Here is a 20,115-nt window from a genome sequence, read left to right on the forward strand (position 1 = left end):
AGAAAATTGTCTATTACAGACAATAAGAACAGAAAATATAAAACATAATTTCTAACTGGTGGAATGTTAAGGAAAAAAGGAGAAGTAAGAGAAACAGGAAAATGAAGGGTTTCCGGACAGCAATTACATGAACAAATATTTGACAACTATGTAAAATAAAGGCTCTATTTAGAAGGGTGCTTTGTCTTACAGACCAATTATTAGATGATAAAAAGTTAAACTCAGGAAAAAGTACAGCTTTCATTAAAGAAATAATTCATGAAATAATGGCATTAACAAATCATAACGAGAATGTACAGACACTGTGGGGAAAGAATGCATTTTTTAAAAAAATCTATGATATATTACACTAAAAGCTAGACCATATTCTGTGTTACCATCTGTATACTAGTGCCAACACTCTAATTATAATGATTTTCAAATATCCTCAAATAGAAAATCTGAACTCTTTAAGTGTTGAGGTTTTTAAACTAGTCTGAATATTTTTAAAAATATCATTTACCTACAAAATATATTCTTTTTAAAAATTATTTATTCTTTTTTTGTTGTTGCTGTGCTGGGTGTTGGTCGCTTTGTGCAGGCTTTCCCTAACTGCAGTGAACAGGGCTGCTCTCCGGTTGTGGTGCACCTGCCTCTTGTTGTGGCGGCTTGTCTTATTGTGGAGCACTCTCCTAGTTGCTCCGAGACACATGGGATCCTCCCGGATCAGGGATTGAACCTGTGTCCCCTGAACTGGCAGGTGGATTCTTTTCCACTGCACCACCAGGGAAGTCCCTACAAAATATATTCTTAAAACAAAAGGCCTGTGTTAGCAGATAGTTTTGAAATGCATAAATGCTGCAAGTTTCAATAATAATGTACTGCATGACTTTTCTACAAAGGAAATTGCTAAGCATCCTTAGCGTAAGGGTATGCTAAGCATCCTTAGCATACATTAACATAAGGTAGTGATGAGCTCTGGAAAAAGATCTTCCCCCTCAAATTCAAAAGCTGCTTAATCAAATTCAATTTCACAAACTATCAGTTGAAACAGCAGTTTCATTTACTTCTTGAAAATTCTCTAGTCAAAAAGAAGAAAAGATGAGAAGTAAGGAATAACTGCAATTATTTGTCAATATCATTGGGCCATTCTTTTCTACTTTGCTGGAGTTTGTATGAAATTCAAGTACAAATGAGAAAACACTTCAGGAAAATGATACTACTTCTACATTTCTTCTTGCTCTTATTGACCAAAAACACTAAAGTGTTTTTGTCACTTTAGTGTTTTGTCAACATGAAGGCAATAAAATAAGACAATTTCTTAGTGGTCAAATGATAGACTTAATTAAATGGTGTGCTGAATGTTAAAACAACGGAGAAATAAAGAGGATGAGAACAAATATTTCTCTAAGTAATTTATAACTAGTTCATCTTTTCAAGTTAAAAAAAGGAGAGAGGGAGAAAGAAAATTATCTGTTTAAAAATCAAAGTAAGTTTGAAAGGAAACGCAAGTGTTTTCTTAGTAGTAATGACTACTAAGTTTCTAACCATCATGCATGAAATTTACTATAATTACCACATACATCTGTTTTTTCAACAGGAAATTATTTTAGGAGTTATGTACTCTGGAAACTGCTACTCAACAACTGAGATTTTCTGATTGGGATAACAAGAGTCATGAAGATCCAAAGGAAAAGAATTAAGATCAACACTTGAATTGAAGGAGGAAATAGAACAGGCTCCATCTTGAAAGCTGGACTCCATCTTGGGCCGGACTGTGGACCTTGAGCTATATGCCCAGTACCTATGGATACAACATACCAACTGGAAAACCAGGTCCCCTGGATGGAAGGGCCCTAGTGCTCATACCTAGACTCTCTGTTGCCTAAAAGAATACCCTAATTATCTGTGTAACCGAATAGAATCATACATTCTATTATGCTTATTGGGGGATGACCACAGGCCTATTGATAATTGTCTACTGTTAACTACCTAGGCTTAAGGCATATGAATCAGGGATTAACTTTGATCGTATCTTTCTTTTCCTTTGTTCACACTAGTTTCAGGGAATTTGGGGAGGTGGGTTTGGGCATGTACACTTAGGGTATATAAGGTTTTCAGAAAAACTGGTCAGGGTCCTTGGCTAAGAGGAGACTCTGCCTTGGGCCCACCGGTATAATAAACTGCACTCCACTATCTGCATTGTCCTTCTGAGTGAGTTTGTTTCCCAGAATGCGTAGCTACAACAGAATAAGCATTGATTCTTAAAATTATTGAGAAAAAAACTTGATACACTGCAAAAATCCCTGAAAAAACTACTAAGTTAATTAAGCACTGAATGAACTTGCACTCTTAATTATTTAAGATTTAAAAACAGTATAGAAACTACTTTCTTAGACTTCATGAAACAAAGACAATTCATAAAGACATAAACTAGACATGAACTAAGTTAAAGTATCCCATTTACAAAGCATAACCTTCACTCCTTAAAATAAAACCTTAATAATATATTTGATAGAATATAGGACTTAAATGAAGAAACTAGCAAAGGAATTAAACATGCACATCATTATGTGGATGAAAGGGGAATTTGTGCACTTTTTCTGGGGAACAGGCTAGCTGGCTCAGGGTCACTGGCTCAATTTTATATCTCCTTATGTAAGCGTCCCATTCTTTTATTTTCTTTCAGAATCTGTTCCCCTGGATGAAGTCAACTTTTATATGCCTGACTTTCATATAAATCAAACTTTCAAACATTAGAACACTGATATCCTTAAATCTTGCCTTTCCTACTCTGATTTCAGATTTTGCGCTTCAGTGCATAAACATTTGCAACTATAATCTGTTAAGAGTGCCTTCCAAACATAGAAGCACTGCCATTTTTGTCTCCATAGCAAGAGGAGCACACAAATACTTTAAATTATTTTTTAAATTTATTTGCCTTTTATTGAAGGATAATTGCTTTATAGAATTTTGCTGTTTTCTGTCAAACCTCAACATGAATCTGCTGTATGGCTCAGGAAACTCAAATACTTTATATTTTTATTGCATTTTACTCTTGCTATTTTATTAAGATGAGTGGAAATTGAAAAAAAATGCAAACAACACAAATGATAGGAAATGTAGAGGTCAAAGATTTAAATCAATTGAAACAAAAGTAGAGCTCATCAATCAATCCAAAAGTTGCAAATTTCTAGCATCAAGTTGACAAGCACTGGCCAAAACAGGAAAAAGTAAAGAGCACATATAAAACATGAGTTACTATTAGGGCTTCTATACTTGGGAGTTCTCTAGGAATGGAAATTCCCCTTTTAACATGTAAAGTTGCTGTTCGACTTGCACATATATCCAACTTTACATATTTTTGGGTTTACAAAAAAGGACTGAATTCTCATGTTACTCTGGATTCCTTCAGTAGCCAAAAAAAAAAAAAAAAACAAGTGATCTACAAAACTGATTTTGTTGTAAGATATTAGTGACATCATGAGTCATACCTCCAAGGAATATGCAATTGACTAGTTGATTTTTTTCTCAGGTCAGTCAAACATTTTATTGGTTACCTCCTTCCTATGTGCCAAGCATACTCTGGACTCTGAGTGACATAAAGATAGATAAGATAGGGGCCTAACCTGCCAGAGACTTGAAATCAGACCCTGGCACCAGTGTCTGCAGTAACCCTTTATATGGATAGTAGAGACACCAAGGATCAGAGAGAAGATGGGGTTGTCCCAAAGCAAAGCTAGAACTCTGAATCTGGGTCTCCTAGCATCTAAATGCCCTTTCTTTTTTTAATCATTCTTTCTTTTAGAACTTGTAATTTTAAAAAGAGGATAACCACAGATGGAGGCATTGTGCCACCTGAATAGAAAAAGTAAATTTTAGGCTGGAAGCCTTGGCTTCCAAGATCTCTCAGATCCCTCAGCTTTTAAAGCAGCCACTCATTCTTTCCACTTGTGCAAGAATCTGAGCACTTATATCTTCACCTTACCAATACATGTATTTTATATAAGGATGCAGGATTGACACATTTCTGCAACATCAGCTTCTATTAACCCTGACTTCTACCTGTCTAGAGCCTAGTTTGTAATCCTGCCTTTTTCAGCCACTTCATGATTTTCCTTCTGACTTCCTTCTTGTTAAGCTTTGTAAAGCCATCCCTGGCTCGATCTTTTTCCTGCTGTGCTTTCTTCCTCCTCTTGAAAATAGAACTTTTACTTTTCTCTCTGACTCTGTGTAATATTTTCTTTTTCTTTTTGGAGAATTCAGCCTGAAAGGGAAAAACATGTTTAACTGACTGTTTTGAGATAATAAAATTGAAAGTTTCATTTCCTATACTTAATGATTTATTACATGATTTACTCAGGCATAAAATAAATTAAAAGTAAGTATAATGCAAACTTTATATGCATATTGGGGTGCTCTTCATAACTGTTTTAAAACTACTAGTAAGGACTTCTGCAATTTTCTTGTTAGGGTTATGACTACATACTATCAAAGTCTAACGAAAGTCAAATCAGATAGGTGTTTTTATAAGAAATATAAATATAATACTGGGGAGTTGTTAACCTTTATAATGGCTTCTAAATTAAAATTCAAATGTCAAAACACACTCAATTAGCCCTCATTATACACAGCAGACAACCCAACAGTATTACTTTATATGCAAAAACACAGAAGAACCTTCTGCTTGATTTTTTCTGTAGAACCATTTGAAGGCACTTACAAGGCCTCCCAATGTAAGCACCAAGCTTTTTCAATAAGATAAACAGGTATTCAGAAATTTCTCACAAATAACTTTAGAGGAACTTTAATAAACAACAGGATATACATGTTGTGTCGTAGTTCACTCACCTTTCCATCAAAGCGTTTTATTGTATATTGATCCAGACCCAAGTCTGTAAAACAGAAAGAAATAATGCTTAGTCACTGATTATAACTCCGGTGAAATACGTGAAATGCTAGCTCTCAGTTCTGTTTCCAATCCCATTGAGATGGTTTAGCTACAACATTATTTGAACAGAAATGAAAATTCTGTCCCACTTTCAGACTTAAAGTGTTGGTACTAAAAAATACCAATCCTTTATTTTATATAAGAGAATATGAAACTCTTAAGAGATAAAAAGGGTCCATTTACAGACCTAGTCATGTGCAAACCTATTTAACAGTAAAGCCAAACTAGAACCCTGGACTCTTCCCAGGATGATACTTTTTCATTACATCAAAATGATATATTACCTCTAAATAAGGTGAGGGGATATTAGTTTTATCTGAAAGCATAATCATTTTTTGTATAAAAATGTATAAAGAGATATGAGTTTAATACCAGGAGACATTTTGCAACACACCTAACAAATTCAAATCAGCCATCTTAATATGACCTTTTAAAGGTGGGCTAAATAATAAATTTAGCCTTGGGAATTCCTAGCATTGTGAAATACTAAGCACCATGAAAGATAAAAGGAAATATATTCAGTGTTCTTGAGGGCTGGTATTTTCTGTTTTTGATGATTGTTTTATCCCAGTATTTGGAGTAGTGCTTGATCACTAAATACTTAAAAAAAAACACAAAACTGAATGCGTAAGATACGGCTCTTGCCTTGAAGAGTCACAGTTTTGTAAGAAAGACATATGCAATAATGTTGCAAGGGGATATACAATGAGTTCAGTAAGAGGATGCTGTGGGAATTTTTAGAGTGGAGAAATCAGTTCCCAATTATACTTATTTTTCTTGCATAATTACTCAGTTGTTTTCTTTCAGTTCTCACTTTCTTCATGCCAGTTCAGGCCCTTATTTCATTATGCTCACAGTAATACAATGATGGGAATATCACTGTCTCAAAGGAAGCTTTTTGCATTTCTGCTTCTACACATTTGGTTACACATGCTAATCTAAAATGTGCTTCACCTTCTAGAAGTCTGTCCAGAATAAAATGAACCACTGACTGCAAAAGAAGATAAGTCAAAAAAAAAAAAAAAATTAAAAACAAATCTAATTTGAAACTTCACATGTACTCAAGAAAATATCAGTTATAAAGGCAGAACATGCTTCTATGATAAAAAAAATAGAGAACAAGAAAGAGTTGTAGACAATTAAAACTAGCAAGGAGAGATAAGAAAGCTTTCCTAAGTGAACAGTGCAAAGAAATAGAGGGAAACAATAGAATGGGAAAGAACAGAGATCTCTTCAAGAAAATTAGAGATACCAAGGGAACATTTCATGAAGAAATGGGCACAATAAAGGACAGGAACAGTATGAACCTAACAGAAGCCAAAAAAATTAAGAAGAGGTGGCAAGAATAGACAGAAGAACCATACAAAAAAGATCTTAATGACTCAGATAACCACAATGGTGTGATCACTCACCTAGAGCCAGACATCCTGGAGTGCTAAGTCAAGTGGGCCTCAATAGCATCACTATGAACAAAGCTAGTGGAGATAACGGAATTCCAGCTGAACTATTTCAAAGCCTAAAAGACGATGCTGTTAAAGTGCTGCACTCAATATTCCAGCAAATTTGGAAACTCAGCAGTGACCACAGGACTGGAAAAGATCAGTTTTCATTCTAATTCCAAAAAAAGGCAATGCCAAAGAATATATTCAAACTACCACACAACTGCATTCATTTCACATGTTAGCAAGGTCATGCTCAAAATCCTTCAAGCTAGGCTTCAACAGTATGTGAACTGAGAACTTCTAGATGTACAAGCTGGATTTAGAAAAGGCAGAGGAATCAGAGATCAAATTGCCAACATCCATTGGATCATCAAAAAAGCAAGAGAATTCAGAAAAACATCTACTTCTGCTTTGTCAACTATGCTAAAGCCTTTGACTGTGTGGCTCACAACAACCTGAAGAAAATTCTTCAAGAAATGGGAATACCACACCACCTTACCCGCCTCCTGAGAAACCTGTATGCAGCACAAGAAGCAACAGTTAGAACAGGACATGGAACAACGGACTGATTCAAAACTGGGAAAGGAGTACATCAAGGCTGTATATTGTTACCCTGAGTATTTAACTTATATGCAGAGAACAGACCATCATGCAAAATGGTTGGGGCGAATGAAGCACAAGCTGGAATCAAGATTGCTGGGAGAAATATCAATAACCTCAGATATGCAGATGACACCACTCTTGTGGCAGAAAGCAAAGAGGAACTAGAGTCTCTTGATGAAGGTGAAAGAGGAAAGTTAAAAAGCTGGCTTAAAAGTCAACATTCAAAAACCTAAGATCATGGCCTCTGGTCCCATCACTTCATGGCAAATAGATGAGGATACAACGGAAACAGTGACAGACTTTATTTTCTTGGGCTCCAAAATCACTGAGAATGGTGACTGCAGCCATGAAATTAAAAGATGCTTGCTCCTTGGAAGAAAAGCTATGACAAACCTAGACAGTGTATTAAAAAGAAGAGACATTACTTTGCCGTCAAAGGTCTGTCTAGTCAAAGCTATGGTTTTTCCAATAGTCATGTTGGATGTGAGAGTTGGACCATAAAGAAGGCTGAACACCAAAGAATTGATGCTTTCGAACTGTGGTGTTAGAAAAGTCTCTTGAGAGTCCCTTGGACTGCAAGGAGATCAAGTCAGTCAATCCTAAAGGAAATCAGTTCTGAATATTCATTGGAAGGACTGATACTGAAGCTGAAGCTCCAATACTTTGTCCATCTGATGCAAAGAGCTGACTCATTGGAAAAGACCTTGATGTTGGGAGAGATTGAAGGCAGGAGGAGAACAGGGGAATACAGAGGATGATATGGTTGGATGGCAGCACTGACTCAATGGACATGAATATAAGCAAACTCTAGGTGATGGTGAAGAACAGGGAAGACTGTGATGCCGCATTCTATGGGGTTGCAAGAGTCGACACAACTTAGCGACTGAACAACAACAAAACTGTGATTACCCATTTCCCCATATTTCTTAATATACTGTCAAGAAATTACGAAAAGTTATCTCCCTGGACCACTGCCAAAAAAACAACAGAATGGAAAAGAGAAAACAGAAGAGTGAATTATAGAAAAACAGAGACTCAATACAAGGTCTTCTGTCATGCAAGATCTTTTCTCATTCAGAAATACAGATGAAATAATTCAGAAAATATTAGCAGAAAATTTCTCATTTAAGTAAAATGAACAAAACTTACTTGTAATTCAGTGTATGCTTATGAAATCTCAGAAAACCAAGAACAGGAAAATCCTCAGAGTTCCCAGAAAAAAAAAAGGCCCTTCCTAGTCCTTTACAAAGGAATGAGAATCAGTCTAGGATCACATATCTCATAAGTAAGGGAAATATATGCTTACTAATTAGAGCATCACTGTTCAACACAAATACATGTGAGCTACATGCATAATATAATATTTCCTAACAACTGCCTTTAAGAAAGTAAATAGAAACAGGTAAAATTAATTTTAATAATATATTTAACTTAACTGAATATATCCAAAATAGCATGATTTCAACATATAATCAATACAAAACTTATTGAGATATTTTGCATTACATATATACTGAGTTTTTAAAATCCGGTGTGTATTTTACACTTAGAGCACATCTCAATTTAGACTAGCTACATTTCAAGTTATTACCATAATATCCAAAAGAATTCAAAAGTTAACTTAAACGGATTTATGTTTTTCACTGAATGCTCTTTACTATAGTTGGGAACATATTTTACCATGGGCATCTATCCAAAAAAAGAATGGGGCATGTGTGGACAGCCTGGCATGTACTGAGAATTCCTGTCATTTAAAAGCAATATTTTATGTCTGTATTAGACATAAGTACTTAGTTGAAATACATGATTGGTTCATCCTGTTATATTTAGATTTCTTTGCTTGTCAAAAGAAGGAGATGGTTGGATTAGATCAGTTCTTAACATGGTTGGGGGGTGAAGTATGGGAAATGTGGATGGACTACTTCATTCTGTCCTTACTCCCTACTTCTCTTAAAATTCTAATAGCCTCAATTATAGTGGGGAAGGGAGAGTATGCTGAAAGGTGAAAACATAGCATGTATAATTTGAAAATGTAATCAGATGACTCCCCTTCCATTTCTCCACCCTCATTCTTTGGGTCTTAACTTAGAAACACTGGATGTTATGCTGCTATGCCTAGGGTGTTTTCTATGGATCTCAAACTTCCCTTCAAATAACTCCCACAATCATTTAATGTTAACAGAGTGACCTGAACACTATCTCCTCCTTTTCATTCATGAGAAAGACGACCCTCAAAAGGATTAAATGATTGTTTTGGATTTTAAGTCTAACAATCTTTTTAAATTATGACAGTTGCCCATCTTGAATCCACACTAAAAATAATGTAAATGTGCATGTAATAATAGTCTCAGTTGAAGCTCTTGAGTGAACATTTAACAGGTTTGTTTTAAAGATGATAGCTACTCATTTTGTCAAAAGACATAAATGAAACTGAATCACATATATAATTTTGATATAATCACATAAATAAAATCTAAAAATTAGAGCTTAAGTAAATGGAAACTATATAATTTTACATAAGAAGTCCCAGCTATCCTTCAATATTTAGAGACTCATTTTTCAGTTTAATACTAGAATTTATCCTAAAAAATGGATGCAGAAAAGTATCCTAAATTTTTATATAAATGATTGTATTTTCAGCTTATGTAAATCAACAAAGTATAGTTCAAGTTCATCAGATACAAGAGAGAAACTTTCGCTGAAATTGTAAAAGTGCTAAAAGAAAAGAGTTTCAACCCAGATTTCTTTATTTAGTGAAAATATTTTTCAAGAATGAAGACAGGGCTTCCCTGGTGATCCAGTGATTAAAAACCTGCCTTGCAATAATGCAAAGGACATAGGTTCAATCCCTGGTCCAGGAAGATCTTATATGCCTGGGGGCAACTGAGCCCATGCATAACAATTCCTGAGCCTGCTTGCCCACAACTAGAGAAAGACTGTGGGCAGCAACAAAGACCCAGCACAGTCATAAATAAATAAATAAATATTTAGGAAAAAAAAAACTACCTTAAAAAAAAGGAAGACAAAATAAAAATGTTCTCAAATGAAGGAAAACGAAGAGAATTCATCACCAGCAGAACTGCTTTAAAAATGTTATCCTTCAAGTGTGAAGAAAGTGATACCAGAAGAAAATATGGAACTTAAGGAATAAATAAAGAACAATAGAAATACCTAATACCTATTACAGATAAATTTAACAGATTATTTTGGCAGTCAAAATAAAACCTTAAAACAGTATCTGGAAAAGTTTTCAAGTTATGTAGCTGTACTACATATGATGTGTGCTTGGTTGCTCAGTTGTGTCCAACTCCTGCATGGACTATAGCCTGCCAGGCTCCTCTGTCCGTGGGGATTCTCAAGGAAAGAATACTGGAGTGGGTTGCCATAGCCCCCTCCAGGGGATCTTCCCAACCCAGGGATCAAAGCCAGATCTCCCACATTGTAGGTGGATTCTTTATTGTCTGAGCCAGCAGGGAAGCCCAAGAATATTGGTGTGGGTAGCCTATCCTTTCTCCAGGAAGAGAGTCCCAACCCAGGAATCAAACTGGGGTCTCCTGCATCGCAGGCGGATTCTTTTACCAGCTGAGCTACCAGGGAAGCCTAATACATATGGTACTATACCATAAACTGGGGAGAATACTCCACTTGAAGCAGTAAACTATAAATTCTTAGTAAACTGTGAAAAATTAACTATGTATTGGTATATTATAATCCCAGTAGCAACCATTAAAGATACAGAACAAAATATACTTAAATTCCTCTGCCAAAATCAATACGAAATATGAAAAAACCTTCAGGGATTCCCTGGTGACTCAGTGATGAAGAATCTACCTAAATGCAGGAGACACAGGTTCGATCTGTGGTCCAGGAGGATCTCCCATATGCTGAGCAACTGAGTCCACATGCCACAACTACTGAGCCTGTGCTCTAGAGCCTGGGAACTGCAACTGTGGAGCCCACATGCCACAGTTACTGAAGCCTGTGCACCCTAGAGCCTGTGCTCCTCAATGGGGGAGGCCACTGCAATAAGGAGTCCATGCACCTCAACTAGAGAGCAGCCCCTGCTTACTGCAACTAGAGAAATGCCTGTGCAGCAAGGACGACTCAGCACAGCCAAAAATAAATAAGTAAACTAAATTTTTTAAAAAATCTCTAAATAATCTGAAAAGAATGCAGGAAAGAGGTAAGAGTAACATAAAAGGGGAAAACAAACAATAAAATGGTAGACCTTAATCTAAACATATCAAAAATTACATTATATATAAATCATCTAAATACATTAAGAGGTAGAAACTGTCATATTGGATAAAAAACAAGATCCAATTACATGTGGTCCATAAAAAACCTATTTTAAATATAATCATATAGGTAGGTTAAAAGTAACATAATGGAAAAAGAGGTATCATGAAAAGTGAATTAAAATAAAGAGAGTAGCTACATAAATATCAGCCTATGTGGACTTTAGAGCAAAAGAAATATTAGCAAGGATAAAGAGGGTCAATTATATAATGAAAGAGGGTCAATTCACCAGGAAGACAGAATAATCCTAAGCGTGCATGTACCTAGTAAGAGAGTTTCAAAACATCTAAAGCAAAAACTGATGGAACTGAAAAGATACAAACAGACAAATTCACAAATAAAGTGATCAACTCCCTTCTCTCAATAATTGACAGAGACAGGAATAGATAACCAGTAAGGATATGGAAGATGGTAAGATCAGTGGCTGCCTGGGACTTGCCAGGGAAAAAGTGGGAAGGCAGGATTACAAATGGGCACAAAGACATCCTAGGGGGTGATGAATATATTCATTATTTTGATTATGCTGATGGTTTCACCACTGTATACATCCAATTAGTATACCAAAACCTCATCAAACATTTAAATATGTGCTGCTTGTTTTGTTTTTGTTTGTTGTTCAGTCACTCAACTGGACACTAAGCCTAGACGTGATAGACAATTAAGAATTGCTACTTCGTTTGCTACCACAAGCCCCACTGGTCACCAGAGTCAAGCTATTAAGGATGTGTCCTCCCAGTGGCAGTCACAAAAGCTGCAAAGTCAGACATACACACTGTTCAGAGATACCAGCAATCTGGGACAGGGTACAGGGAGAGCACAAAAATGATGCCCACTGGCCTGCCCAGTCTCTGAAGAAGTTTATAGTCAGACCATAGATGTGTAAAGTTTAATTAGAAGCCTCCCCTCAGGCCACAGCCATGAAGATAAGTTAGTAAGCCTCTTTACACAAAGATTGGGGTGTATTTCATGCTGGTTATCTGTGCTATGGGACTGGCGCACTAAGTGCGGCCGAGAGGAGCTACCCCACGTCCGAAGTCAGGAGCAGAAGCCGGGAGAACCCTATGCCCGAATAGCGGCGGCCGAGAGGAGCTACCCCACGTCCGAGGTCAAGGGCGGCGAAGAGAGGAGTTATCCCACGCCCCCAAGCCCGAGGCCAGGGGCGGCGGCCGGGAAGACCAACCCCACGTCCAAGGAGCCGTGGCTGCGCAGGCGCAGGAGGGCCTAGAGGAGCTATCCCACGTTGAAGATCAGGAAGGGCGGCGGTGAGGAGATACCCCTCGTCCAAGATAAGGAGCAGCGGCTGCGTTTTGCTGGAGCAGCCGTGAAGAGATACCCCACGCCCAAGGTAAGAGAAACCCAAGTAAGACGGATGGACAGGGAGGCCTGGCATGCTACAATTCATGAGGTTGCAAAGAGTCGGACCTGAACTGAACTGATCTGTGCTATGCTCTAGAATGGGCTAACCAGTTAACAACTGTTTCTCCATTTGTTACAGTCCTGTGGGACCTGAGAATGTAAGCCCCAGGGGCCACTAGAGGCAGGTGATCAAAGGATGTGTCCTGGGTGCCAGCTGCAAAACCAGGATGCTAGACATGCACACAAATCCCCCTCTGGGAGATACCAGTGACCTAGAGCAAGGCAAAAAGGTATGCAAAGATGGCTCCCACTGGCCTCTACAATCTTTAGAAAGTATTTCAGCATGTCTCTGGATGTGTATTAAACCAGAAGCCTTCTCCCCAAGCCAAAGTTCCAAGATAAGCAAAGGTACCTGTTTCACAGAAATACTGGCGGTGTTTCAGTCTGCTACATCCATGCTGTGCCCTGAGGGTGGTAGTCAGTTAAGAATGGTTTCTTTATTTGTTACAGTCCTATGGAACCTGTGAACATAAACCCTGCTGCCCACCAGAGGCAGGTGATCAAGGGGTGTCTCTTGGGCAGCTGCTGCAAAGAACAGGGCACTAGATGTGCACAAGCTCTTCTCAAGGAGATACTGGAGACCTGGAACAAGGCAGAGGGAGAGTGCAAGCCTCTGTCTTTGGAGAATATTTCAGTAGGCTCCTAGATATGTGTTAAATTAGATGTCTAACTCTCAGGCCAGTGCTGTAAGATAAGCAAATAGGCCTCTTTCACAGAAAGACTGGACACTTTTCACTCAACTACCTTTGCACTGGACCCTGCAGGGTAGCCAGGCATGAGAACTTAAAGAACTGCTCTTTAGTTCACTATAGCCTTGTGGGTCTTTCAGATGCAAGTCCCATTGGCTTTCAAATCTGGATATTCTGGGGCTTACCTCGCAGGTGTAGGTCTCAAAAGCTGGGGTGCCAGATGTGAGATTTAAACCTCCCACTCCTCAGTTAGAAGCTCAGCTCTGCGAGTTCCCTCCCAACCACTGGTTACTGTGCCAGGAGTGGAGTTTAGGGTGAGACTGTGTCTCAGCCTTTTCTACCCATTTCGGTGTGGGTTTTTTCTCATTTGTCTGATGTGTAGGAGTATAGGAGTGGCTCATCTAGTTTTGGAGTTTCTTATTCTTCCTTATACAGTTGTAGATTTGGAGTGTCCATAGGAGGAGGTGAGGTCAGGATCCTCCTACATAACCAACTTGACCCAGAATCACTGAATATAATCGAGGGTAAATTATACACACATATATATATGACACATATATATATGTGTCTCAGACTAAAAGTGCCCCAGGTAAGATCAAAAAGGGCTCTCTAGTAAGATTATCACTAAGGGCATGACTCTTATTCTAAGGAGAATATGGAGTCCTGAACAAGTAATTCATAGCATGATCTCTCTTTTCACATCCCTTTTGTCTTCCATGTAGATAAAATCAGATCAAGATGAATAGATCAGCCAGTGGGACACAGTGGAAAGGAAACAGAGATCCTCTTTGCTCTGATCAAAGCTCAAGTTTTTCTATAAAGTACTTTAAAAACTCTATCCATGCTGCTGCTTCTCCAAGTCATTGGCTAGCTATGCAAAATTGGTTACTACAAGCAGCAAGCAACTGTCTTATCCATTGTATACAGAGATGCTGATGATATTAAGGCTGCACAGAAAGGAGATGAGACATATTCAAGTCAAACACTACGTATTTAAAAAAAAAAACAAAACAAAAAAACAAACACTACATATTTTTAGTCTTTAACATCCTTCCTGCTTACCTATGGCTACTCTAAACTTTCTTGGTATTCAGTACAAAAATATTCTTAATCAGCTTGCTACTGAAATTCATTAGCACTCTACTCACTTAGAATCTGTTTAATTTTAGGGCTGTGTATGCTTTGTGATTATTTTTGAACTATTCTAAAACTAAAACTTACAAGTTTAAATCTGTTAGGTATCCTGGGATACAGTATGTGTGAAAGCCATGACAAAACAAAGTTGAAATATGAGCTACTGGCTACAGTCCAACCATCTAATGACAGAAATTCAAACTACAAAAAAACAGCCTCATTCTTTTCTTTGTTTCAACCCACACTGGAATAATATATATTTTATTTCTGCTACATCAACATTTGTGGAAATTTGTGTTCATGAGCAAACAAAAATGAAGCCAAATTTTCTCCTGAATCTCATTTTAATATATTACAATTTTCCCTCATGATTATTGTTTTAAAAGAAAAGCAATTATTCACTATTTTGACTTTTTATCAAAGTCAGAAATATGCTTGGCATACGAGACATTTAGTAACCATTCTTTCCATATAACAGGTCTTTCAATAATTAAAAAACAAAATTACAAAGTTAAATGCCAAAATGTAGGTAAGCAATTAGAATATATAATGATTTCCAAAGGGGGAAAAATTCCTTAAATGACCAGATAATTTTTACTAACTTACCTAAAGTGTTGCTTCATTTTCCCTGTCACACTGGAAGCAAAGTACAGTTTTATTTAAAGTTACTGCTACATATTAGGTTTCATCTGGGTATTAGAAGTAATTTGACAGTACAAAATATTTTGCCATCATAAAACCCAGGAATATATCTCGCAATCCTTTTTCTCTGTCTTATACACATCATCTTTAATCTCTCCTTCCACATGTCACAAAATAAGGTGTAAAACTAATTCAAAAACAAAAACAAAAAAAAAATAAAACTAATTCAAAAGATTCAAAATCTAAAAGTGAGTGCAATCAATGGAAACTGTCTGGTTCAGTGGCATTTAGTACATCTATCTAATTGCAAATACTTTCATTACTCCAAAACAAAAATAAACAAAAAACACCTTGTGCCCACTAAGCAGTCAGCGCTCATTCCCCCAACCCAGCTGCTGGCAATTGACAACCTGCTTTCTATCTCTAGATTTACCTAGACATTTTATACAAATGAAATACTATGCCAATATAAAATAAAAATTTAAAAAAGCAATCATATGATATGTGGCCTTTTGTGTCTGGTTTGTTGATGACTTTTTTAATTTATTAAGATTTGTTTTGTATCCTAACATATGGTCTACCTGGTCTATTCTGGAGAATGTTTGATGTATGCTTGAGAAGAAATGTATCCTGATACTCTTGAGTGAAGTGTTCTATATATGTCTATTAGGTTTGGTTGGTTCATAGAGTTAAGTCCTCTGTTTCTTTAATGACCTTCTGTCTAGATGTTCTTTTCACCACTGAAACAGGGTTATGAAGTCTCTAACCATTACTGTACAATGATTTCTCCCTTCAGTTCTGTCAATCTTTCACATATTTTGGAGTCTGTTATTTGGCGGGTGTATACACATATATTTATCACTGTTATACCTGCTTGATGAACTAACCCTTTTATATATAAAAATGCTTTTTTATATGATGCCCTTTGGTAAAGAATCTGCCTGCCAATGCAGGAGATGCAAGACACACATGTTCGATACCTGGGTTGGGAAGCTGCCCTGGAGTATGAAATGGCAACCCACTCCAGGATTCTTGCCTGGAAAATTCCAAGGACAGAGGAGCCTGGTGGGCTACAGTCGATGGGTTGCAAAGAGTCAGACACAACTGAGGGACTGAGCAGGCGTGCAACATTTTTCTAAAGTGAGTTTCCTGTGGACATTATATAGGTAGATCATATTTTTTTATCTCCTGTCAATCTCTGTCTTTTAACTGGTGAGTTTGTTTTAGATTTAAACTGATTATTAATATGGAAGGACTTGCTTCTTCCATCTTGTTATTTGTATGCTATATGTCATGTAAAACTTTTTTATCCCTTCATTTCTCTGATCTTTCCTTCTTTTGTGTTTGATTTTTTTTTTCTAGTGTACTATTTCAATTCACTCCTCATTGCCTTTTCTGTATATTTTTTAGTGATTTTCTTAGTGGTTAACCTGAGGATTACAATTAACATCTTAAATTAATAATCTACGTTGAATCAACATTAACATATCTATAATTGTTATTTTACAAATTTCCTTTAAATCATATAGAAAACAAAATAGGAGTTAAAACCCCAAAAACTATACTACTGACTTTTCTATTTTCCTATATACCTTTACAGGTCTTTATCATTAAAAATTTTTCTTTGTATGATTTTGGTTACTATTCAATATACTTTGATTTCAGCCTAAAGGATTCCAGTTAGCGTTTCTCATAGGGAATGTCTACTAGCAACAAACTTCCTCTGCTTTTACTATCTAGAAATTGTCTTAATTTCTCCTTCTGGGACTCCTATTATGCATATGTTGGTATACTTGCTATTGTCCCACAAGTACCTTAGGCTCTATTCATTTGTATTCATTCTTCTTGCTCTGCTCCTCAGACTGGACATCAACTGACCTATCGCCAAGATTCTGATTATTTAATCTAGCTGCTCAAATCTATACTGAACTCTTTCAGTAAGTTTTTTATTTTATCTACTTTTAAAAAGTGCAATACTTTTTAAAATTTTGTGATTTATTTGGCTGCACTGGGTCTTTGCTGCTGAGCACAGGCTTTCTCTAGCTGCAGCAAGCAGGGCTACTCTTAGTTATAGTGCGCAGGCCTCTCCACTGCAGTGGCTTCTCCTGTTGTGGAGCACAGGCTCTAGGTGTGCAGGCTCAGTAGCTGTGACGCATGGGCTCAGCTGCCCCATGGTATGTGGGATCTTCCCAGATCAGGGACTGAACTTGTGGCCCCTGAACTGGCAGGTGGATTCTTAACCACTTCACCATCAGAGAAGCCCTCAGCTCAATAATTCCTACTCAATTCCTTTTTATAATTTTAATTCTTTATGAATATTCTCTATTTATTAATACATAATACTTCCTATTTCCTACAGCCCCTTGCCTATGGTTTCCTTTAGCTCTTTGAGCATATTTAGGATAGCTTATTTAAAGTCTTTGTCTAGTAAGCGCAATGCCTGGATTTCCTTGGGGATGGCTTCTATTTCTTTTTTTCCCCCTCCTATTCTGATAATTATTGATAAGCCATGCAATTCTTCAAACTGAAAATTAGACATTTTTAATATTGCAATGTGGTAATTCTGGAAATCAGATTCTCTCTTTTTCCCAGAGTTTGACATTGTAACTTGCTGAGGACTATAGTCATCACTTTGTTTAGTGATTTTTCCAAACTATTCTTGCAAAGACTGTATGTATTCTTCCTCATGTGTCATCAGTGAAGTTTCTGCTCTATTATTTAAGCAGTCATCAAGTGCTCTCACAGAAATTTCCTTAAATGTTAGATGCAAAAAATAACAAACCAACAAACAAAACACATCCCAGCTATTTTAGTGTTTGTAGACTGGCTCTGAGCTAGGGTGCTCTTTTGATGTTTAGCTAGACTCTCCTCTAACTCCGTCTTAACTTACCTCCACTTCCACGGAGTACAACTATCAACAAGAAATACAAGGCCACTCAAGTCTTTTCCAAGTATGCATCAGGCCCTGAACATCACTTTGGATTCATTAGGCAGTAGCCTTTCAAAGCTCTTATTCCCTGAAATGTCTTTATTTTCATCCTCCTCCTTCCTAAGCTTTTTAGTCTGTCTACAACTGGTCCTATCTGCCATCTCTTGGCCTGATGGGTTATAGGTGGTATACATGTCTTTAAATTTTTAAAATAGATGACATCTTGAGGTGGGTGAAACAAAAGGCAAATCTTTGTGCTGGCAGCTCAGTAAACTATCAGATGAATTAAAAGGCACACCCACTTTTTAAAAAACAAAACTCTGTATGTTGCCCCTCACTGAATTCCCCATCACTAGGTAAGCCACAATAGGAATGTAGGTTGCCATCCCCATGACTGCTGCTAAGCTGGGAAATAGGGCATGGTAGGTAGGTAAGCAGAAGGTCACAACACTTTCTTTCCAAAATTTATTGGCTTCTTTCTTCATTAAATATTACCCTGATTGCTCTGTTTTTTATTAGATTTCAGTGATCCAAAAAGTTGATTCTGTCCATTTTGGGCAGCATAATGATTTGCTTCAGTGAAAGAACTGATTTTTTTACTGAAGAAAATGACAAGAGTCATTTTTCCCACCATGTCTCCCAAAAGCATTTGCAAATTATTACCTTTAACTTATAATATTAAGCCCTTTATTTTCTTTCCTCACATCTCATTTCTTCAGGCTGGTTCATCTAGATGAGACATCCTTTCCTCTGTTCTTTAAAACTTTTATTCAAACTTAAGCATATTCTCTAGAAACCATTCTCTAAACTTTCAGGCTAAGTGCCCCTTACTTACACTGCTATAGCACCTGCTCTTTAACAAATCATCACATTCCTGAAATTACCTGTTACTATCTCTGTCTATCCCACCAAAGAGCAACTTGACAGCAGTCACATCTGTAATGGATTGCCTTCAGGAATAGTTTTATAACAAGCAATGAATCTCAACCAGAGAGGTACAATCGCCTCAACATTTTAGGTTACAGGCTCCTCTTTTCTACTCCTAAAGCCTAGCATAATGCCTAACATCCAGCAGCTACACAGTGAATATAATTGTTGCATGGACTTACATAGTTTAGGCAATACAGAGAAACAAAGTAGCATATAATGAAATAAATACCACACTCTTATTTTTCACTGTAGCAACTTACGTTCTGGTTGTTTTTCATTGGGTGTTATGGATCGCACAAAATCTTGTGGTGTCATAAACACTTCAGATTCACCATGCTCACTGATTACTTTCAAGGTGGCAAAATAGCGGAAGATTTTATCTGGTGTGGAATATGCACGAATCCTATTCTCATATTCCATCACCTAAAATTAGAAAATCAGAAAGTGTTACTGTATTAAGCAATTCTCATTTTCATGTATGTTCTTACTTGAGAGAAATTTTATACCATTTTCCCTATAACTTTTTTTTTTAATATTAGAAATTACTTGTGTCTCAAAAACCTATGACATACTACTCATACTTCAGTTGAAGCAATGATTGTATGTTTTGTTTAGAATGTTTTTTAAGGTGTTTTTTTTAGTTGGAAGATGATTGCTTTACAATGTTGGTTGGTTTCTGCTGTACAGCATCACAAATCAGTCATAACTCTCTCCATATATACAGTAAGTCCCCTCCCTTTTTAAACAATTTTATTTTATTTAAATTTTGGCTGTACTGGGTCTTCACTACTGCATGAGACCTTTCTCTAGTTGCTGCCAGTGAAGGTAATCTCAGCTCTAGGGTGTGCAGGCTCAGTAGCTGTAAGCCCACAGGCTTAGTTGCCCTAAGGCATGTGGAATATTCCTGGACCAGGGATTGACCCGCATCCCCTGCAATCCAAGGTGGATTCTTAACCGATGGGCCACCAGGGAAGCCTTAGAAGTTTTTGAATAGTTTCCTAATTTCCTAAATCACTGAAAGCAAGCCCAAGAAAAATGTCGTACAAGAAGTCAAAAAGTCTCAGTCAAAAGCTCCATACACATGAGAGCCTATCATTTTTC

General features: G+C 37.0%; 1 protein-coding gene across 2 annotated transcripts in view; it reads right to left on the minus strand.

Moving 5' to 3' along the window:
* The window catches only part of MICU1 (mitochondrial calcium uptake 1), a 215,993-nt gene that overhangs the window by 150,626 nt on the left and 45,252 nt on the right, over positions 1 to 20,115 (minus strand). For both annotated transcript variants that reach the window (XM_010852263.1, XM_010852261.1), the window contains exons 4-5: positions 19,275 to 19,437; positions 4,831 to 4,874 (exon numbers count right to left, since the gene is read on the minus strand). In XM_010852263.1, the coding sequence (XP_010850565.1) occupies positions 4,831 to 4,874; positions 19,275 to 19,437 (207 nt within the window). The remainder of the gene's footprint in view (positions 1 to 4,830; positions 4,875 to 19,274; positions 19,438 to 20,115) is intronic.

This window comes from Bison bison, unplaced genomic scaffold (assembly GCF_000754665.1).
Source record: "Bison bison bison isolate TAMUID 2011002044 unplaced genomic scaffold, Bison_UMD1.0 scf7180017864309, whole genome shotgun sequence".
NCBI lineage: Eukaryota > Metazoa > Chordata > Mammalia > Artiodactyla > Bovidae > Bison > Bison bison.